At 39.3% G+C, this 24143-nt stretch overlaps 1 protein-coding gene across 2 annotated transcripts; it reads right to left on the reverse strand.

The window, feature by feature from the left end:
• Positions 1 to 9606: 9606 nt before the first annotated feature.
• LOC138616351 (cytochrome c oxidase subunit NDUFA4-like) lies at positions 9607 to 16501 on the reverse strand. Of its 2 annotated transcripts, none has more exons than XM_069690593.1 (4): positions 16338 to 16501; positions 13161 to 13246; positions 11371 to 11434; positions 9607 to 10313 (listed from the first exon to the last, which is right to left on the reverse strand). In XM_069690593.1, exons 1-4 carry the CDS (start codon positions 16377 to 16379, stop codon positions 10257 to 10259), a joined length of 249 nt encoding a protein of 82 aa, XP_069546694.1. In that variant the 5' UTR covers positions 16380 to 16501; the 3' UTR covers positions 9607 to 10256. The 2 variants fall into 2 exon arrangements, with proteins under 2 accessions (XP_069546694.1, XP_069546695.1); XM_069690594.1 differs by having other exon boundaries at positions 11351 to 11434.
• Between the last annotated feature and the right edge of the window lie 7642 nt (positions 16502 to 24143).

Consider the following 24143-nt stretch of genomic DNA (forward strand, 5'->3'; position numbering starts at 1 on the left):
CTTAATTCAATTGTCTTAACTAATGTCACTAATGCATTTTATTCACAGAAGGTGTTTGTGAAAGATTTTTACCTTCATTTTGTGTTATTGAAACCAGGTACACGAGAAGGCTTCATGAGGTGAAGTGGTATTCTGTGAAGCGATGAGGTGTTGGTCTTTTTTAGACCCAAAATATCATAAAATCTTTTTTGAACACTTTTATCCAAAGTGGAAGGATCCAAGTCAGATTATCCAGGAGGAAGACTAAATAATCATAATATATTATAGTTCAATTAAACTTGGTAAAAAAAAAAATTGTAAACAAAAATCAAATAACACCAGCTTTAAAAGTATGAATGTGTTTTAAATTTCATAACCATACATGTTCAAAATCTAACCAAGGATGTAATTTTCTTTTGACACTGCTGTGATTCATGTTTTGTTTTTTGTTTTTCTTCCAGCATGTCGTAGCTCTCAGATTTTTTTTTTTTTTTTTGCTTTCTATAGCTATCTATATTTTGTTGACAAAAATAAAAGCAGAAATGTCATCTGGTAACATTTCATATTTTGTTTTCAGTGTTTACAAAGAGGATATACTTTTCTATATATAATATTTAAAAAAAAAAAAAAAAAAGTAACTGTAATTGCCATCATTTCACAAATGTCTCAAGGTTTGTCGCTCATGTGTTATACTACGTGGAAAAACTATTTGTTGTGCAGTCTGCCTCATTTAAGAGTCATTGTGCTTCACTGTGATGTTCAGTGAGTGAAACTGAAGCAGCTTGACGAAACATTTTCAGAGTGCTTTGTGTTTTATCTGGTTCACAGATTGGCACTGTTGTCATTGTCGCTGCATCAGGGAGGAAGCAAGATTTCTCTTTGAAATGGTCTTAACAGCACATGAGAAATTGGTAATAGAAGATTTGTGGTACTTTCTTTTATAGACAACCAATTAAAATAAATAAAAACTGTGACAAATCTTTGCCAAAAAAAAATACGCATATGTATTTTAATAAAGTGCTAATAAATGTAGTTTGTCTGTCTCGTCTCTGTTGGCAGCTATTGTACACCAACGTAAGTATGAACTTTGCCTTACAGGACATTTTTATTAGTTTTATTAGAGTCCTAATAAAATCCAATAATGCAAATGTAGTTTGTGTTGTGTAATTGATGTTCATATACAGAACTTGTAACATACTTTGGCACAGCCACAGAGGCTTAAGAAACGGCTGTTGTGGGAGGATATAATTCTGTCAAAATGTAAAGCGGTTTATCTTTACTTTGATGGGATGTGTGGGAGCGGAGATGTGATATAGAGAAATGACTAACAATTCCTTAACTCTTAAACGGCACTAACTGTTTTGAATCACAAGGATTGGTGGTGGGGTACGTTTATCTGGACGTTTTTGGATAAAGTGTCCTTAACAGACGCTTGCATAAAAAAAAGTGCAAATGAAAGCACTCTAGATTTCTGCAAATGTACTTAAATACATTTTGAGGTATTTGTACTTGAGTATTTCCATTTAGTACTGCATATTTCTACTCTAAATGTCTGCGGGTCTGTACTTTTACACTGCCTTTGTTTATTTACTCCTACAACTCACTGGCATGTAAGATGAAGAGCCTTACACTTTTTTTTTTATAAAAAAAAAATAATATATAAATATATTTACACTGATGTTTCTTATAAAACTTGTATTTTCTAAATACAGGACCATTCTGTAAATATAGCTTCCACTTTGTAGAAGCATACTTCCTCTACAGCTGTTTGGAAATGTTTTCCAGTCCGAGAGGAAACCAGAAGTTAATTTGCAGCTTTAGCTACAATTAGCTAAAAGGTCGTATTTTGTTTGCTGGGTTCAGTGCTTCAATAAATCGTCCAGCTGGATTTTTTTTTTTTTTTTTTTTTTTTTGGTGCCTCCAATTCTCCACACGTGACCTCTTCTCCACGCTGCAAAACAAAAACAAAAACCCAAAACAAATTAAACGCCCCTTTCCAAACCCTCCACCTGAGACCGTTGAGCTCTCGTCACCTGTTGACTGCGTCACAACGTCAGGAAACACTTTGTGCTGGCTCGTGTAACATTTCAGAAAGAAGCCGACCCACCCGACAGTCTGGTAACTTAATGCAGATAACAGCGTTTTGCGGTGTTCCTGGTAGCTGCTGCTTGGTGACCATTACCGCCTTCGGGCTTGAAGAGTCTCCCCCTGGACGGCTGGCTGCCTCTGGATTCATGTGCCGGCCAGCGGCGCCTCTACAGGTAGGCTTCCGCTTGCTTTTTTTTTTTTTTTTTTGTTTTTGTTTGTTTGTTTGTTTGTCTGTGTCACGAGCTGCAGTCTTGGCTCTGTTCATTTTGTGTGCTTTCTTGAGATTATTCTTCTGCGTGGATGCTGTTAACTAGTTAATAAGAAAAGAAGGTTTTTTTTTTTTTTTAGTTAATGGGCTGAGGCGTGCCGCAGTCAAGTGTCGAATAGATGAATAACTTTGGACGCATCCCATTCATGTTATTTCACTACAATATTGGTTGTAGAGTTTGCTGTAGAAAAAATATGAACAGTTTATTTTTGTGATGACTTGTTTTTAACACAATTCCCACCTTTCTGTAATTTTTGCTGATGCGTGGACAATCCTTTAGATTTGATCCGTGTAGGCCGACTGCTGTTTGTCTGCCACACATTGATGCTGCATAACAGTTTGTCTGCTTTAAGACGTTATTATTATTATTATTATTTATTTATTTATTTTTAGATCATTTTACCATGTGCAAATGAATGATCATATGCTGGCTTGTTCTTGACTCTGCTCATTTTGTGGTCGTGTGGTCTTCGCACTGTGCTGAGGTTGCTTCCTTTTTAACTGTCAATCGCTTTCACATTACATTATTTTTCACTTTGCTGAGTTGTTTGGCTTCTGCTTTTGCTGCTGTCATTCTGCTAGCTGGTTAATAGCAGTGGAGGCTGCTGATCTTTTGTGGGGTGTCCCATAGCAATGGGTCATGATTATCACATTTTTGAATAGCCATTAGAATAGTTTTTGCTTCTATTATCTTGTCTTATTTTCCTTGTGTTTACCGGTGCTGGTAGTAATACGTAAACTACCTTCGGAAGGTGGCAACAATTCACCTAAAAGCTGTTTGCCGGTTGCAGTTAAATAACAGGAGGAGGAGAAGAAGAACACGCTGCCGCCAAATTTTGGAGCTTTGACGGGTGTGGCGCTGTGAGATTAGATGCTGTGGGAACTACTTAAAAAAAAAATAATAAACCAAAATGGGGTGCACTGCAAACTACCGACTGCAAAGTAAAGCTAACATGTAAGAGTACCACAACTATCGACAGTCATTTGAGAGTGAGGCACCCAGCAGACGGAATGGCCACATGGCAGTCGTTACTGGAGGGTTTGTCGTATTAGATTAAAGCTGGCACTGGGCTCTGGACCAAATGGACTTTTGTGAGAGGGTCTATAATTGGCATATACATGTGCAGAGCTCGGTGCTTCCAGGATTGACAAAATCAGAGCCTTGATACCAAACGTCAAATCTGCATTTTGTTTTCATCCAATTCAGTAAATATTAGTGTTAAATTTGTATGCAGCCGTTTATACCTTTCAGCACTGGGTGAAGCATCCGTGTCATCGGGTCCTAACTAAAGAGAATAACCTGAATCCTCATAGAGGAACGTTTGGATTTTCCGTGCAGATTTGAAGGGGATCAGTGGACTATGCGGGAACATTGTTTGATCAAGTAAAAAAAAAATGTAGACTATTGTTTAGTGAAACGCTTGGATATTTTATTGTAGCTGTATATCAGCATAAAGCCACTCTGAGTAGCAGCCGCTCAGTGGTCATTTCAAGTAAGAGTTGTGTCTATACTGTGTATTGGAGTTAAATGGGTTTCAGGTGCTGCCTGGATTTTTCCCAGGCAGCACTGTTGGTGCCGCGTCTAAATGTTTTAGGCCTCTTTTGAGGCCTTACCTGCTTGTTTTTGATGGCCATTTTATGTAATGGAGTCCTTTCCTAATCCCGTGCGGGCGTTAAGAGTTTTTCCATTTCTTAGAAGCAACACAGATGAGCAATATCTTTTAGCAGCAGAACGGATTGTAAAAATCACTCTTTTAAAATGAATAGGTCCATAAGCAAGAAAAAGTGCAATGAAAAAGTACTCTCTGGTTGTAATTGTCATAATCGTATACAGTATTACCCATCTGGTACATTTCCTCATAATGTTGGTCATATATCAAAGCCCTAAAACTCCCTCCGATCTGCCCTCTGCTGTTGTAAAGACACACACATGCACACTCACAGTTTCAAATGAAAAGATGATCAAATGTAATTCCCTTGGTAGCTGATTTGACAATAAATCATGTCTGTTTAATGAGGGAGGGGATAAATGACAGTGTCAGCAATTAATTAGGAATGTATCTTTGTGTGTGTGTGTGTGTGTGTGTGTGTGTGTGTGTGTGTGTGTGTGTGTGTGTGTGTGTGTGTGTGTGTGTGTGTTTGTGTGGATACAGTATGCATGAATGTACCTCTGTCACTTCAATACCTGTCATAATTAAACCTGTCAGAAATTGATATACCTGTAAAAAGATCTAAATTTAGACAGGAGGAGCTGTCTGTCTGGATGTAACCATGTTCAAAGTCATATTTAGACATGCAAGCCACACTAATGCGTTGGAATTATCCCATAATGAATCCTGAGTACTACTGATAGTCTAAGAGGCATCACTTCAGTGCGTGCCGATGTTGTCTGTGTGTACAGTAATCCTAATCCCACTCTTAATCCTGCACCTGCTGCTAACTAAACGTGGCACTTTACTGTAACTACTGCAGAGACAATGCAACATTCAACAATAGTAAAACACTCCATATAAATGGCTCTGCACATCTACATGTTGTTGAACGCGAGGTCGCTGTAATTCGTGTGCGAATAACAATGAGAAACGTAATATTTGTTCCACCAAGACAAGTGCATAAAAAAACAGGAGAATCAGGAACATGACATGTCAGATGAAATTTGAAATCGCCGGTGTAGCTTTAGTTTGGGTGTCAGAGACACGAGTAAGAACAAACCATAGTCAGAGCATTTTCAAATGTGTTTTAAAACGAATTTATTTAATTTATTAAAGAATGACTGGTAAAAATGCTAAACTTTGCCACCATAAGATGCAGGTCATTTCAGACCAAGTAAGGTTGCAGCAGCAAAAACTCTTTTGACTAATTGCGTCTTAATGCTTATTAAATCAGCTTTTAATCTTTTAGAGAAAGAAAATGTGTCATCTCTTTCATCAGACACTGAGATGACAACTTGTTTTGCACCTTTGATACGTTACATTGATCATTTTTTGATAATGGATGTTAAGGAACTGGTTATGGTTTGTGGGTTAGGCTTTGGACAATGAATGGGAGTCAACGGAATGTCCCAACAAGTGTGTACTTGTATTACTTGTGTTCTGGGGACATAAATGTGTTTACTTAAATCATTGCATTTGAATTTGAAGTCTTGGTTTTAGGTGACGGTAGTTTGAGGTTAAGGTCAGGCAATTAGCAGTTGTCGGTATGGTTGGGGTCACTGTACGCCGCCGTGTGATGGAAACCCAACTGTGTGTTTGCGATAATGTTGGCAGTGAGATTGCGCATATTTGTGAAAAGGAGCCAGTTATACCAATTTTACAAACAGATTTTCTTCTCTTACCTGGACCTCCAGTAAACAAAAATGTTTTTTCACACCTGCAGCAGGAAACCAGTAATTGAAACCCTGCTTTTTTTGTTTGTTTGTTTTGTTTTCACCCCTAACGCAGTGGAAGCTCTTCTTGCTCCTGAAGCGATGAGAGATTCAAAGAAAGAAGACAGTCAATTCAGCATAATTCTTTGTCCTGCTTTTCACACGGTGCGAGTTATTCCCAGGTTGCATATTAGAAAGACACCGCTGGCCTATTTATGAATTCTTTTAGGCAGGATGTTACCTGTGCATTGTCATATTTTTGGTGGGATGTGCTGTCGTCTGTTTTCTCTTTGCAGCTGTGTTCACGGGTAGCTCGCTTGTATTGTGGTTTAGTGATCTATATTGGTCAGTTTAGCATATATTGATCCATTTTTAATAAACTCACTTTATAGTCAATATTCTTACAACAGGAAAACCTGGAATATGAAATCAACAGCTGGTATCTGCGATTCAAATATTTCAATTCTTGTGTAGATTCATTACTTTTGTGCATTAATCTTTAAATAGATTTTTTTTTCATCATATTAAAAATGTTACCGATATTTATCATTAATGACGTGATATGGCACACCATTATTTGGGCAAATAAATCTTTTAAAACTTGTATTTATCTTCGGCTGCCAGAACTTTTTTTTTTTTTTTTTTTTTGGAGGTTTGATGTTTTAAAAATACATATTGTAATTTCCTATTGCATAACAGAAATGAAACCCGGCCGAGATGGTTCTTTACATCTCTAACCCTTCAGTGTGTGAACTTCATCTTTCAGACGGCTGGGAATGTAAAACTAGTAAAAGAAAAAGAAATCAACCATTTCACCTGTCCCATATGAAAGCTTGCAAGCAAGAAGAGTTCCAGCTCTGAGAGAAAACATGAAAGGATGAAAGGCCTCACTATCTCCACTAGATCAGTGGATCTGCCCAGGGCCTCGCAGCAACAGCCACATTACCCCAGCGCTGCCACCGTCGCCTCCTGTTTTGCGGCATGTCCTATTTACTTATTTATTCGTCCCTCCTCCACCCACAACTCACTTCTTATCTCACCCATTAAAATTAATCCATATCTAAAAATATCTACTCTTGCTCGTTAGAGAGGATCGTAATCGAGGAGGAGAGGGTCCTCCTCAGTCTTCCTCCTCCTGCCTCGCTCTGGCTCCAACAAGCGCTCGACTTCTTTGGTTGGAAAATGATAAACACAACCTGTTTGTGAAATGAAACTCTTGATCACACACTGACATACTTGATGCCTGCTGAAAGCCTTATTTGGATTGCATGTCTGAACTAATGTTCACACTTTTGGAAAAGGACGACGTGGGTTTGTTGTCACTGTTGATTTTCCAAGCCATGTGAATATAGTAATTCAGCTCCACAGTGTATTGATAGAATAACACCATGTTGTCTCGTCTCGTGTTTAGTTGAAAAAAATTTGGAAAAGCAGTCAAAGAAAACGTGCTATAAGTTTTAATAATAAAATTAAAAAAATAAAAACTTAACAGGCATTGAGAAGTGACCACGTGTTCCCGTGAGGTTTGAGAATATTTGAAGTAGGTGGGGAGACTGTGAATGGCATAAAAAGAAATGAGATACAAAAAAAAATGCTCCTAATCTAATTTGTAAGGTGATTGATGTTGAGCTGCTCTCGGCCTTAAAGTTTTATACTCGCACACAAAAGCAGTGCAATCACAATGACCTGGGAAGCTGTTCAGGTTCAATAATAACTATCCCCCTCTGTGTGTGTGTGTGTGTGTGTGTGTGTGTGTGTGTGTGTGTGTGTGTGTGTGTGTGTGTGTGTGTGTGTGTGTGTGTGTGTGTGTGTGTGACCTTGCGATTATGCCCCAGTGTGATGCTTTGGCCCAGCTGATTACCTGTCAGCAGGTTTTGTGCATCTGACACAAGCACACACATGACCGGACGCACACACACGTCCGGACGCAAACACACACACACACACATGACCGCACACAAATACAAATCACCACCCAGCAACAGACAATACCCAGCGGGCAGGTCACCAAACTGTTGGAGGAAGCATATTGCTGTTTAAAAGGTGCACACACACACACACACACACACACACACACACACACACACACACACACACACACACACACACACACACACACACACACACACACACACACGTGCGCGCACACACGCACACATAAATAGGCCCATACAGGGCATGGAACATAGATTGTCTATTAAGCAGGGTATTAGGAGAACCCAGGGGTCCGACATTGAGACGGTTTGTGCGCCATTAGAGTGGGATTTTATGTTGTCTGGTGTGCAGTGATACAGAGTGAGGGCAGACACACACAGACACAAACATTCATCCTTCAATGAGCTCTCCAACAGGGGAGAATTGTGCCAACAGGAGATATATTTGTCGCTTGTACTGACTCTGAGTCTCATTTTCTTTCTCCATACCCAAGTGAGAATAATATTGAGGTCTTTGCAGACAAGCAATGATCAAAAAGTCCACTGATTTGTCTCTTTGGACTGCACCTTCCCGGGACTGAAACCTGTTTTAAAAAGAGCTCTATGACCCACACAAATATTCCCCCTCTCATGATTAATTTCTATTTTGGTCCTCTTCATTTGCAACTTTATATCTCCGCACGTGTCCATGTGTGACACACTTATTCCTGCAGTGTTGGATTTGTGAAATGCTGAGCTCGGTAAATAATGTTTTCCCCTGGAAATTAAAAGTTAGACACACTGTTTTATAGAGGAATTTTGAGTTCATTAACACAGTCAACCACAAATATGGGCTGCTCACGGTATGCATATTGCAATGTACACACCTTCTTTTAGTTAGGGATGCATGATCATTTTAACGCATCATCAGTATCGGCAGAAAAAGGCTTTAAGATAAGATACTGGGATCTGCCCAACATTGCTGACACGACAGACTGATAAAATGACGCTTTAATATGATTAAACGCTCGACGCCACGTCCCTGGTGTGAGGGACCGTGTGCTGCGCGACGTCATCATGTCTTTTGGGTCAAACGCGGCAGAGGTTGCAACAATATTTGTTGTGGTGTTGTTGTTGTTGTTTTTTTGTTGTTGTTTTTTTAAGAGAGTCCAAAATAGATGGCAAAAGTACAAGTCTATTTGAGTAGGATAAATGATGAAAAACAAAAGTTATATAAATAGATATCATGTTTTACATAACCAAAGTCGAAGCAGTTTTCTTATATTGCCCAGTAAACGTTTGCATTTGAAAAAGCATTGTATTTTATGTCTGCACCTGCCACTGGGCCATCATAGTAAGAGAAGGAAGAAAATATTAATTCCACTAAAGACGCAGCGTAGGAAATTAAACCGGCAAAGGGCAGATATGGCCAAAGAAATCTCAGTATGCTGCTAAAAATTGATAGAGGCAAAAACTGCCCCCAATATTGGGAAAAACTAATTAGGTCTAGGCCAGTATCCTAATCCTACATTAAACAATTATTTTTTTTTCAATTTATTTCATTTATTTTCGATTCCCATCTCCAACACAATCTCACACAAACAGAGCTCTTGTTCACACCAAGTAAACGTCACTCTGTTACAATATCGGGCAGAGAGTGGACAATCCTGCACCTGCAGTGATGAAGATTTCAATTTTTCTATTACGTTATGGGTTATACTTAGATGTATATCTATTTTGACACAGTATTTTCACACCAAGTAAAGAGAGACTTGCAATACCTTGCTGTCTGTTCTTACAGGTCTTTGTCTGGCAAAGGCATCCTATTGTTGTCTTTTGTTGTTGTCGATAACGTTGTAGAAGTGGGAGTAAGTCGTTATTCCTCAGTTTTTGCTGTTGTCGTCCATTTTGACGAAGACAGATCTGCTTGACTACAATCGGCATTGTGTAGAGAACAATGGAGACAAAAGCAGAACAACTGACAGTGGCTTCGCATTACGTTGCATTTTATTACTTTCAGCCACATTAAAAACTGTATTAAAAGGCCCATTAAAGAAGAAAAAAGTCTGGTTTCTCTCTGTTTATGGTTTGGACCAACTGCAGCTTTAATGGAGCGTAGGTTTGACACTATAAAAAAAAACTTTACATTATACATAATCATTTAATCTATTGCCAATATAGAAATATATATTTGTGCAGTTTAAAGAAACATTTGGATCCCTTCCAGCTTTTAAAGTTGCTTTTCAGTATCAGACCCTGACCTTTGACCTCCCAGTTGGGGGCCCGTACAAAAAAAGAGATCATATTAACACAGATATCCATCTTCAATATTATTCAAGCCTTAAAAAGGTCTGATTCATTTTCACCGCTCATCTGCACAAGGTACATTATTTTAGTATTAAGATTGCTGTGTATTAATTATAAGTAGCATATAACAACAGTTTATTTAATGCTCTAAAGAACCAGCCGTCTGTCTCGTGATCTTTATTAGTTTTTGTTCACAAGGTTACACTATTAATTCAGAGTCACTGTAGCGGAGCATGAGGTGATACTGAGGAAATGTACAGGAAGAGGTTACACATCAATGAGGTGACAGCTTGAGGTCCTGCCAAACTTGGTGCCCCTGGAGTTGCCTGGAGGACCTTTAGAAGTCAGGTCCCTCTTTCTTCAGGGTCTTGTAGTCTGTGTTGACGGCCACAAACTGCGGAAGGCAGAAGGAATACATTTAAATCTGTTTTGCTTAAATTAAATTCATCAGTGCTGTCTTTCAGAGAGCGTGTATTTAAAAAAAAAATTTTTTAAATAACATGGGTCAGAATTTATTCCCCTGCCGTGCCAACACTTCCATCCAAACACAGTTCACCATGATCCTTTTATAATAATAAAAAAATAATAATAAAATAAAAAATTCTAGATTAACGTATTGCTAATCCTATTTGGACAACAGTTTGCATGTTGGTTATATTTACTGTGTGACTGCATTCATGTATTCTGCATTCATCAAAGTGCTCCAACCCTTAAAAAAAACCATTTTCTTTTTTTTCTTTTTTTTTTTCACTGGGAGAGATTATTTTTTCCCCATGTATTTTTCTTGATTGGTCTGCCATTAAAACCCTCACCTCCTCCTTCTCTCCTCCCTTCTTCTCACTTCCCCCTCCTCATTACGATCATTGTTCAGTACTTCAGTGGAATTTCGATGTGAGACCTTTGCCTTGCTATCGAGAATTAAACATGCTGTGTCCTGACCTTTTGGCTGCAGCGCCTTTCATTCCACTGGCAAGAAGCAAACCAGCCTTGAAACCTTCAGAAAATGCTTTTTTCTCAGAAAAACACATCATCCAGATCTCTTCTTGTGGGTCCTGTCAAATGGTTGTTTTTCTGCTCTATTTTGGCTCATCGTTGTTAATATGTTCATTAGTTTTTCTTGGGCTCTGGCCTTGTTCAAGAGGTAAGGCAAATTATTATCAACCATTAGGAGCTCCCAGTTCCATCTGCCTTAATTTGTTTTTGAAAGACACTTTGTTTTCCGTTGTTTGAACAGAATTGAAGAAAGCCAGGAAGCGGCCTTGTTGACTTGACAAGATTTTGCCAACACTCGTTTGTCTAATTCTATTTTAGTAACTTTTTAAGCTGATGATGAATGTGAGATTTTCAGTGACTTAGTAAAACAATGCCATTCTTGTCTAGATTAGTTTTTTGGCACACGTGATTGGTGTGAGCGAGGAGGCGGTCACGCACTGTGTGAAGGGACTTGTCACCTTGTACTGGTAGGTTGGGTCGAGCTTATTCCAGGGCTCTGGGTTGTTTTTCTTGTCCCAGAAGCTGCAAACGTGGAAAAATTCACAGCATGCAGGATAAAGGGGATTCAGAGAAGGAACAAGAGACAAAGACAGAACATAAAATAATGAGAGGCATGCAAAGCAGGTGCAGAGAAAAAGAACACTTGAAAAAGAGAAACGGACCATGATGTGACAAATAAGAAGCAAAAAAAAAAAAAAAAAAGACAGAACAACAGAAGGACGGAGATAAATACGAAGATGTCGGGTGGAGACAGAAGTTGGCAAAAAAAATAAAAGAGTGATTATGAGATGAGGTGAACTCAGCCCAGTGACTTGGCAGTGCTCGTTTGTTCATTAACCAAAGTCTGGATTTCACAGCACTCCACTGCAACTGTCCATACCCTCCTCCGCCCCCTCCGGCAGCACGTCACGCCGCCAAGGCACAAACAAAGAGACACGGGGACGGATGGCGGAGAGAGCATGTCTCCCCTCCTCTCTTTCCATTACTGCAAACACTACACAGTCTCTGAGAGAGTGGCGGCCACTGGCCACAGCACTCATCACCAGCTGGTGATGAGGTCAGGCTTTATGGCTGACCCTCACAACAAGTGCTTCTGTGTGGCCTAAAATAGGACATGGGCAGTGCACATTTACTGTATGTGGGCAGCCACCGAGTTCAGTGTGGTTGGTGCATTTGTAAGATGTGGCAGATTAATACAGCCAGCTGTGTTTGTTGAAAACATTTCATTCTGATACTGGTATCAAATTATTTATTTTTTTACCTCATTAAGTGAAGGTTAATAAATAAATACAGTCCAATACCTTCATGGTGTTCTGTACTAAAGTTTAATCAGTTCAGATTTTGAGATATTTTAGGCTTGCACACACAGCGTGTTTCAAATCTACCCACAGATTTTCAATTACGTCAAGTCAAGGGAACTCCAGCTTCCGTTTCTTCAAAGGACCAGTGTGTAGGACTAGATCTAGCAGTGAGGATGCAGACTGCAACTAAGTGAAAACCCCTCGCCTCACCATTCACCTTCCAAGCATGCAAGAGAATCTACGGTGGCCATGAAGATAGCGAAGAACACGAGAGGCCCTCTCTAGAGACAGTTTTTCTTTAGTCCTGTACAGGCTTCTGTAGAAACATGGCGGTGCAACATGGAGCGCTCCCTGGAAGAGGACCTAATCCCTATCTAGATATGGATTGTAAGGTACACGGATTTAAATTTAATTTTAAATGTTATTAAGGCCAGGATGATACTTCTACATTTGTATCCCAAACTTTTGCCACAGTTACTATTTTGTTCTCTGTTTTTTTTTTTTTTTTCGATTCATGAAAAGAAAAGTAGCTGTGCATTAACGTCCGAAGAGAAGCAGGGGTTTTATTTAATTCTTTTCACTTCAGACACGTTTTTATAGCATTTTATGAATTCTGGATCCAATATACACTTATTGAATCCAAATCCTTTTTTGAGTCTCTTATGAATCAGTGTAGGTTTTGAGAGAGATGATTTTATATAGATTCATTTGCCTCTAAGCTCAGCAAATTCAGCTTTATTGCCAACGTGGATCCAGATCCCAACTGAGTCTGGCTATTGAAACCTAACCCTGTTGGCAGTTGTTTAAATGCTGAAATAATCTCCAGCTTCAATCAGCCACGGTTTGGAATAAGGTAACGGCAATACAATCATTCTGCAAACGCACACGGAATCAAAAGTGAAGTGGAAAATATCTGCAAAGTGTAGACAAACAGCAGAAAGACCTACGTGACATGAGGCCCTCTTGCCAGACGCAGCAGGTAGAGCATGGCCCCTGTGATGCCCAGACTCGTGAAGAACAACTGCGGTATCAACTGAAGAGAGGAGGAATGCATTAGTCCCAAACCACAGAGACAAAAGACGGTAAACAAACACATCCCATCAAGTGATTGGCTCTGATATGTAGCGTGAACATACACCTGTGTGAAGTACACACACACACACACACACACACACACACACACACACACACACACACACACACACACACACACACACACACACACACACACACACACACACACACGTACACAAATATACGGGTAGTTATTATTCCTGTTGTTCCTCTGCCTGCCCTCCTCCATATGTATGAGGCCCAGGCCATGTGTGAGGCAGCTCACTGTCAGCCTGGGTTGAACGGGCAAGGACACAGTGGAAGAGAGAGCCGCCGCATCTCTGTGTGCCAGCCTCTCCTAGTATAACACCATACCTGTCAGACTGAGGGACAGCAACACACACACACACACACACACACACACACACACACACACACACACACACACACACACACACACACACACACACACACACACACACACACACACACACACACACACACACACACACGTGAATATACTCACACAAATGCACACTTTAATAAGCTTACACACCCAGTCGGCGCATTAAAACACACTGGCGTGAATGTGTGTATACAGACACACTTATATTTGATGCTTTGCGCGGTGATGATGACAGGAATTAAAATAACAACAACAACAAAAAGCGCATTAAGGGGACAGGGGGATAATGTGATATGTCATCTGAAAAACGCCCAAAGCTTAAGTGTGACAATCCTCTTGCTACTCAGCATCTTTTCATCAACACTGCACTGCCATACATTCCCTGTCTACTTTGCTGCGTGATACTTTATGTATGATAGAGAGAGAGAAAGCGTCACACCGCTGGAGAACAGCTGTTCTCAGCCCGCACAGATCCAGTCGAGCTGCAGCGAGATGAGTTTGATCAGGTTGAACTGAAGGATGTCTCTACTCAGCTGTATCTCAACATCTGTTTTCTGTCTGATTGCGTTGCCACTTGCCTTGTTGTTGATTAGCAGAAGATCTGGTGATAAAACGTTGATATTCACTACATTAAAGTTGTGATGTATAGATGAAGAAAGCATCCTACCCTTGGCTACACGCTCAAAACCACTCGACAAAAAAAACTCAAGCGTATGAAGTTCCTGCTTCAGACCTTGAATCTGTTTATAACTAGGTATAAACATGAAGCATGGCAGTGGAGCAAATGTACTATCAATACTGTAAGGATTCTGAATAGTGTCACAGCTAACAATTGATTTCATTACTAATCTGCAGATTATTTTTCTACATTTTATGGATTAATCATTTTTATCTATTGAATGTGAAATATCAGTGACATCTTTAAAATTGATTGTTTGTCCAACCAACAGTCCATAAAATGATTTTCAATTTACAGAAATGGTACTGGGAGGATTATTATATCGTTTTGTTTGACAACATGCCTGAAAAAAGGATTTAAATTCAAATACCAAGGTATTTAAAGGACAAAACAATTAATCAACTAATCATTTCAGGTCAAAGTTTTTAGAGCTGCATTAACAATAAATGTCAATCATTGTTTTGTCCTTTTTATGAATCTTTTTATCAACCCATCGTCAACTATGTCCAACACGAGTACTTGGAGCTTTCTTCATATTACTTATTTTGTCCTATCTACAGTCAAAAAACCCAAAGGTAGAGTGTTTGCAGTTATATAAAACAAATGTTTCAGTTCCTTACAGTTGATAAGCTGAAACCAGTGTGTATTTGCACTTTTTCGTTTTTAAATTAGTTAAGTAATTACTCAATGAGGAAAATAATTGTCAATTTTATCTCCCCGATCAATTAACTTACGTTTTTGCTTTTTAATCTTTAATTGTTGTTTTAATCGTGTGCTCATGCAGCATGGTTTTTATGTTTGCTGACTTCTTCTCTAAGTGAGTTCACTATGAACTTCGCATAACCCTGGAAAGTTCAAAGTGCACATCAGGTGTTCACTGCATAGACACAAACAAGCGCACAGTTCATACACACAGTATGCTGACTGCAGACGCTTCGCTTCGATCAGCAATGAAGTGAACATAAACAGAAACACATACAAGCATGCAGAAGCAGGTCAACTTTGATCACACACACACACACACACACACACACACACACACACACACACACACACACACACACACACACACACACACACACACACACACACACACACACACACACACACACACACACAGCTCATAATGTAAGCAGGCCAGTATGTAGGGAGCTGTCCACTCCCAGTGCTGATATCCTCATATTGTGCCAAACAAGTGTGCGTTTCACCTTTCACCATTCAGCCTGACCGATATAGGAAGTGTTTTATACTCGCTGGGGTTCGATACTCTTGCTGCCCTTATTACATTTCTGGTGCACTGCCAAGCCAACCCTGTCAATCCAGGAATTTGGGTCACCCTCAGCATAGCTCTCAGGCAACAGGGGGGGAAACAAGCACAGACAGCTTCTGTGCCATTCTTTCTTTCTTTCCTTCTTTCTTTCTTTCTTTCTTTCTTTCTTTCTTTCTTTCTTTCTTTCTTTCTTTCTTTCTTTCTTTCTTTCTTTCTTTCTTTCTTTCTTTCTGGTAACATTTGTTAACAATGTTGTTACTGATTTTATTTCTTACATAAGTACTGGTTGCAAAATTGTTGAGCAGAGCTGTTGTTTTTGAGCTTTCAACAACAGCACAGTCACACATTGCTGTCAGCCTAAACTTTTCTAGACACTGTTGCTCTCCTTGTCATTATATTTACAATAAAATACATTTGAAGTCTTGAAAAATGGTTTTGCTACTTATTAAAATGTCAACTTTCCATCCATACTGTGCATGGATATGTACAGTGTATATTTTTACCTTCTTTATTAAATTCTAAAGTGATTATTTGAATACATACTAACAAGTGTCCCAGAAAACCTATTCACAATCACAACGTTATCATTTACAAATTCAAAATTACTGTCAGTTCACTAAGTTGGTACATTCGGCCTCATGTATAAATCGCTGTATTTGAAATAGTCATAGAAAGATTCAAAAGCTCAATGGATACATGAATATGATGCAACCTACCCCTGGATGTTTCTTCGCCTGTTGAATCATGGTCTTTATCATATTTGTTATTCTTCCAAACACAAATCGACGTCAAATAAAAACTTAAAATAACAGCTAAAGTCTGATGGCTGTGTCCATGTGCGTCAGTGTCTCTGTGCAGATTGAATGACCTGTTTGTTAGCTGAAGTTCAGTACGTTGGCCAGTGCAGCAGAACCTGTTGCCAATCTCTCCCCCCTGCTCTTCCCTCCCACTGGATAAATGAGAGGGTCAAAGGCGAGAGGGAGACGGGGGGGGGAGGGAGAGACAGTCCTAATCCTCGTAATCACATCTGTTGAGGACACTGTATGTTTCCATAGAGGCTCACTGAGTACAGAGTGTCCTAAAGTGTTTTGTTATACAACAACAAAACTGGTGGTACTGAAACTCAGATTTTTACTGACGTGACAGATACAGACATTTTCTAAATATTTTCCTCCTGGATATGCAGCAGTAGTGCAGCCTTCTCCTATAATGGCTTCATGTTTAGACCTCACGCCCACAATACAGCCATTGTGGTGGATAGATTCACATTAAATTGTCATATCGAAAATGATGAGCCACTATTTTTATGGACAGCCATAACTCTAAAACTTTAAAATCATCCCCCCAGCGACCATTAAACGATGCTGCTTTTGCGCAGCATCTTGTTCAGTGTAGAGAGGACAGAAGTAATGGCAGCATGCAACGTGTCGCTCGGGTCGAGACCTTTGTCGCAGGCGTGATAATGGCAATTGATTAGTCAGTGATGCAGCACCTGCAGACCTTCCAGGTTCCTTAACAGCAATTTGCAACCTAATGTAATTAAAACCAAAACGCTATGCTGTGCAAAATGCACAGGTCATTACTATTCTTTACTTAAAGTAGCTGTCATGTTCTCACCATTTATCATGCTTAAGTGGAAACTGCAAAGTGGTTGCATTTTGAGCCACCCAAGAGTCACCGTATATCAGGGATGGTAGTGTCAATATGACGGGTGGTTAGTCAGTCCACCGCTCAAGAGTTTTGTAGACAGACATTAAAGATCTTGAGGATAAATACCACTGTCTTTTGATATTTTTAAATCCAGATTTTTTTTGGTCGGATATCCAGAAAACTGTGGACTTTTTTGCACGGCAGACATTTAGACTTATTACAGTGGGTAATACATACATGTATTGATTATGGACCAGTTCCATCAAATGTCCCAGTACATCATGACAGTGAACCACCATGCACAAAACCAGGATCTCTCCCAAGTGGACCAGAAGCAACATTAATACACCTGTGCTTTCCCTGCAATAACATGTCAAAATGCAGGCAGTGAAAAGGTTGAGGCCTATTGGGTGGATTGTCCTCTAATTTGAAACAGATGTTTTTGGTATCCAGAATATGTGCCCTAATGACTTTGAAAAAAAAAATGTCCACACGGATTGGAAGGATGGGCATGAATTTGGTTTCAGACAGTCACTATCTATTTACATTAAAATTGGGTAATCCAATTAATTTTCCTCTAGCACCATTCTAAGGTCAAAATTTTGCTTTGTCCTGTACTTAACCTAATACAAATGTTGCCTGCATTATAGGTTTAAAAAGATTTTTTTTTTTTAAATTAAAAAAAATACCACAGAAGACACAGAGGCGAGGCCACATGTCCAGAAAGGGAAAGTGGCCAATTAAGTTTATTTGTAACTCGAGTCGATGACAACAGTCCTCATTATTTCAGCAATTCAATGCTTGATTCAATGCTAATACCAAATTATTATGAACAAGCCACAAACTAATGATTATTATATCTTATGGTTAAACCAGATAGCTATCCTGAGGCTAGTTGCAGCTTTAACACTCGAGATGTTGAAGGCTCTTTATGAACATCCATCCATTATCTAAACCCGCTTTATCCTGAACTTTGGGCGAAGTTCACCTGACCGAGCGACCCTGGAAAGATCACCGGTCCATCACAGGGCCAACACGTAGAGACAGATGAAAGCAAAGACCATTCACGCTCTCATTCACACCTAAGGGCAAATTTTATTTTTTGTAGCATCACCAATTAACCTGCGATACATGTTTTGGGATGGTGGGAGGAAGCCGGAGTACCCGGAGAGAACCCACGCAGGCACAGGGAGAACATGCAAACTCCACACGGAAAGGCCCGGAACCTTTTCGCTGCGAGGTGACAACGCTAACCACTGCACCACTCTGTGTTGAATTAGAAAAATAACCTTGTCAGTCTAACAATGTGTGTTTACTTGCCTATTGACATTTTTTTGCATGTAAGATAGTTACTGTATTGGTATAAGCCACAACAAACGGATGATTATAAGTTATTTTTATCGGCCCTAAAATCCTGTATTGGTTGATCTCGAAGAAGGAGGATATCAAATCCTTCGTTCATCTAACTATGGTTAGCTTCACACCCGTTTCCCAACTTTTAACTTGTGTTTACTGTATCAAAGTTGTCCAATATTTGGGAGAGATTTATGCTTTGGTGCCTTCGCTCTGGTATCTTTTGAGTCACCATAAATTGTTTTACCTGATGCCTATTAGTGGAAAGAATGCTTTTTCTTTATACCACATGACAAAGGTAATGAGTGCAATTTTTCACCCAGCGAGGATAGAGAGATTGATGAAGGTTGATGGGTAAGGAAAGGTGTTCAACAAAAGAGGCTGGGGGAAAAATGAGATGCATTACGATGAAAGAGGTACCTTGAAAAAGTCAATACGTACTCCCCTCCCTCATCGCTCTCCTCCATTGTTCCCACTAACAGATTGCAGGCCAAGTGTTTAAAAGAAGTGACAGAATGCAATATCCAAATCTGTTCCCCACTTGCCTTGTAGCTAAGAGGGAGGGGTGGCTTTAATGAGATTTTCTTTGTAAGAGTGAATACTGTAGGCTGGGCATGTCATGAGTCCTGACCCCGCCGGATTTTGAGCGTGTATATAGTGTGTGTGTGTGTGTGTGTACACGTTTTTATATCCCAGTGTGGACTGAATACCTGAATACACACCAACCCGGAGGGACCAAAATTGAGGTCCCCAGGGGTACAGCCTGCTTTTTGAGGGTTCAGACTTGGAGTTAGGGTTAGAATTAAGTTCAGGTTAAGGTTGGGGTTAATATTAGGCACTTAGTTGTGATGGTTGAGGTTAGGGTAAGGGACTAGAGAAGGCATTGCGTCAAAGAAACAGTGAAACATACCGTGACATTCCAAAATTGCTGCATGTCGCTCCTGTGTCCTGTAACCTACAATGGTCACTGCTTTCAGAATGCAAGTTAAAAGTCTCCTCCTGGTACATACAGCTTTTAAAATGCCTACAGTCGCACACTTGGAAGACCACTTGGCTCACAAGGTGCCCCTATGCAGAGAAACAGATTTGCGCTTTACCTCTGCACGTTAGACTTGACCTTTTCATTCAGTCAAGTATTCTCTTCATTAAAGCAATAAGGGCTTTACTATTTGTTTTTAAATGTATGTATTTGAATGCTCATATATATGCACTTATTTAACTGGTAAGACAATGTGATGCGCCTTGAACTTTGTCTGTATTTAATGATGTCAAATACTATTCAATATGAATTTCATTCAAAAATTGTATGTTCAAATTCAAGACTTACAGTCTGCAGTTTCAACAGACAGTTGAACAGGCTTTAGATGCTCTACATCAGAAATAATTTAATACATTAGAAGCTCACTCTGTTTCTGTCTGCATCCCGCTCCCTCCAACACACCCTTGCACCATGCACACTCTGATAAATGCACACCTCACATCAATGAGGTCATACAATCTGCAATATCCCGGAAATCCAACTCATGACCTGACACACACATTCATAACCTCTATACATTTTCAACAAGTTTTTATTTCATTCCTTGGAGTGCAGCGAGTAGTCTTGTGTCGCAAATCTGACGCACCCAAGGAATACGAGAGCCTTATCCAAACTCCGGCTGCACCCGTGTACAAATAAGTGGTGACCCCAGCATGACATCCCACCAATATAGCTTCCAAATAATAGATAGCTGTGTTAGTGATTTCTCTCCCAATGATTGTGGCAAATGATCCCGCAGAGATTGACTGTGAACGTGTTTATTTTGAATTTGGTCTTATTTCCATGTCAATTATTGGACAGGGATCAGGGGTGTCACTATTAAATTCTCCTATACGATAGCACGGATAGACAGGCTGCTAACGAATGTCATTTTTAATGCTCATTTTTAGCTGATTTCATGTTGCAACTTCATTTGCTCAGAAATCCTCTGTCCGGTAAATGTCCCTAAGAGTCCAGATATTCAGTGTAGTAAAGTGTCACCTTCCATGTTTCTGCACATTTCTGCACTCAGTACAAAGTCTGGAGAAATGATTTACCGCGTTATTTTCTTCACTTATGTTATCAGGTGCCACACGTATCCAAGGTGCAATTATTTTCAGTTCTGACGAACGAATTTCAGTTTTGAAGATACTTCTGTTCTCCTGCTTGTTTAGACACAACCCAGCAGCATATACGTTCAGACAGAATGATAGAGGTTAATGGGGTTGTTTGAGTGGATACAGTGTTGGACAGAGAAAATCCGTTACCTGCATGTAGTTGTCAGTCCTAGTAATATATCCATCCATCCATTATCTATACCAGCTTTATTCTGAACAGGGTGAGCTTGGGGTTGGAGCCTATCCCAGCTGAATTTGGGGGAATACGGGGAACAAACTACTCAGAAAACTTCACACTTTGCTAGTGAATGTAAATGCAAAACTTGTCCTTTGGAATGAGCACGGTTTTATCTTGCTTTTCATGTTTTATTCAGGTTTAGTATGAAATCTGTAACCTTCACCAGAGCCTGATGGGTACATACCAATTCCAACATCTTTCTGTGACTGCGTACTGCGTTGGATACAGAATATGCCGCTGGTAATACAGAATGTGGACAAGTTCAGCACTTCATGGCAGTTTGTTTAAATTACCATATGGAAGAACAACATGATAAATAACATTTAGGGAGCACTGTGAATTTATTCAGTGGGTTTACCTGAGAAACAAAGGTTTATATGAACAGAGCAGACATTTAAATACATTATCAAAACAGGAAAGTAGGATGTGATACCCCATGATAGCTGATTGACCTGTGAAATGTATCTTAAATTGTGATTGGGTTATAGGCCAGATGTTAATTAATAAAAAATATTACTATATAGAAATTCCGAAAATATATTTGACTTAATGTAATTTGGTAAAAATGTTGCCATTTTAACTGTTAAATGTGCCACTTGATACCTATGTTGGTCACAACAACGATGAGGGATCTTTGTCAAACTTGTTTGTTTACATTATGCGTTTATCTTCACTTAATATCAGATCTGAAACGATCAGTCGATTGTGAGTCCATTGAGTTTGAACGGTGAAGACCTTTTTAAGCGAAAAATAACAAATCAGTGAGGATTTGCTTTTCCTTTCTCTCCTAACGTATCATACCATACAGTGTGTTTGTTAGTTGGACAAAAACATCTGACTGTATCAACTTGGGCTCTGGGTAATTGTAATGGGCTTTTTTTTTTTCCACAAATATGTTATATTTTATTATTTAACAAACACTGAATTGAGGGGGAAAAAAACAGCTGTCCAAATGAGTATTGATGCTAGATTACTGGATTATTTTAAGTGGACAGAATTGATTTTCCCCATAGTTATATTTAGGCTGTGTACTATAGTTTGACTTGCCAGGAACAGACTAGAAGTAGTATCTGCAGTAGTAACAGCATGAGCTTTGCTTCTTAAACCACACTGAGAGATGAACTTATTTTTGTTTTTGGAGAAGACTTGGCTAAGATTTACAAAGCAGAAGATGAGTTAAGAGTATGACATCTGTGGGGAATTATCCATCTGCGACTGATCTCATTTCAATTTCTAACAGTCAGTGCACATGTAAGAAAGTCATCGTTAGACTGTGGCCTTCGTTATTTGCGATTTCTCCGAGCAGAAGGTGGAAGAGAGAGTTGTTCTTAAAGCAGAAGGCATTTCAGCTAATAACCATGTGAACGTAAGCATGAAAAACATAGCAATCTGTTTCCAAGTTTTTCAAGAGGCGTGAAAAATACCAGCCACCGCCGCTGACAAATTGTTTCAGTACACAAGCATGCACACATATACACACATTTTACATCTTAACAGGCACATCCACTGAAATTACAGAAATTTGTGTTGCCATGGCATGGCTGAGTGCTTTATTTATTTTTTTTATTAAGTGTCACATCAGTGCATTTTAAACCCTCCACTATAAGCAGCAGCTCCCTTCCATCCTCACCACTGAGGTTTGGATGATGGTCACGACTTTGTGTGCCCAAACCCGGTCCCACGAGTTCTGCAATTGCTTTGATGCATTTTTCAAAAGGGCTGTGACATGAATGCCAAAAACACATTGCTTCACATTCCTCCAGACAGCACACAGTATCCTCACCATTTCTCCTTTGTCAAATTTTCTTTGCCGTGCCGGGTTCCTTGTAACAATAATATAAGTTCTGTAGAGACCTCTATACTGTACCTCCACACTGCCTGCTGACAGAATTGTGCTGCACTTCTATTTGGTACACTTTGTAATAAAACTCTTCCTCACCACCACCTCTCTTTTCCTTTTTGGCTATCTCTCTGTCATGTTTTGTAGGTTAGACTTGATTTTCTGTGGGTTTGTGTTCATCCAAACTGAGGCAAAAGTAAACCCGGAATACCTGCATATTATTTCATCGCAATATCCAACTTTAAATATGATCAATAATAACCTGTTTCCTTTGTTATTTACTGTAATTAATCTCCCAATAGTTGTGTAGCTGATTGGATTTATTTCAAACTGTGTCTTTGTCACTCACGTCTTCAGCTTCACACAGATCAACAAATGCATGCTACGTTTAAGTGCTCGTGAAAAACTGAGACGTCTTTGCTTTCAGGAAATTCATGTGTAATTTCAAAGTGGGACCTTTTTTATAAACAGAATAGCTTATTACCCCTCAATTAAAACACATACAATTACCAACTATAGACTCTTTACAGTAGCCAATAAATGTAAATAAAGTGTTTGAATAAACAATGTGTTGGCAACAGGCAGCTAAAAATATACGCTCACTATGATGTCAGATGTGACTCAGAGGATCCAGGATTAGCATGTATGGTGTTTAGTAGGCCAAATGCCTTATTTTATACTGTTAATTGAAGAGAAAAATAATTTTTGGATCCGCCCAATGATTTTGATCTGCTCCAGAAATAATGGTTTCCTGTTTGATCCATGCTATACCTATATATAAGCAAATTTGATGACAATCGGTCCAGTAGTTTTTCCGTTATCCTACTGACAAACAGACATAACCTCCATGGCGGACTTAACAGCTCATTAATCAAGTAATGTGAAAGGTGTTGCTTGTACTGTAGAGGCTGACATATATTGCAAAAATTAGACTAGCTTAATTATATTGTCGTCTATCCTGCAAACTCGGCTCTCAAAGCTATATCTCAAACCAGAAAAGCATTACTAAACCCACTGACTGACCTGGTTTCAAACCTATGAATTGCTGCTCACATCCTCAGATTAAAAAAAAATACCTGGTGCCGTATTCACAAAGATTCTTAGAATCCTCTCAGAGAGCTCCTAATTTAGCCTAAACATTTTTTTTTTTTTTTTTTTTTTAGTAAGGAGTCTTGGTTTAGGAGAGATTTAGGAAACTTCTTGGAGCAACTTTAAGCAATGAAAGAACAGAAACCCTTATCTTCACGAGGAGGTGTGGTTGAGCCCGTTGCTTGGGATGACACATCTTTAAAACGATGTAATTGG

This window comes from Brachyistius frenatus, unplaced genomic scaffold (assembly GCF_029030835.1).
Source record: "Brachyistius frenatus isolate BFR_SWC_R1_liver_20210118 unplaced genomic scaffold, ASM2903083v1 Contig_10, whole genome shotgun sequence".
Classification (NCBI taxonomy): domain Eukaryota; kingdom Metazoa; phylum Chordata; class Actinopteri; family Embiotocidae; genus Brachyistius; species Brachyistius frenatus.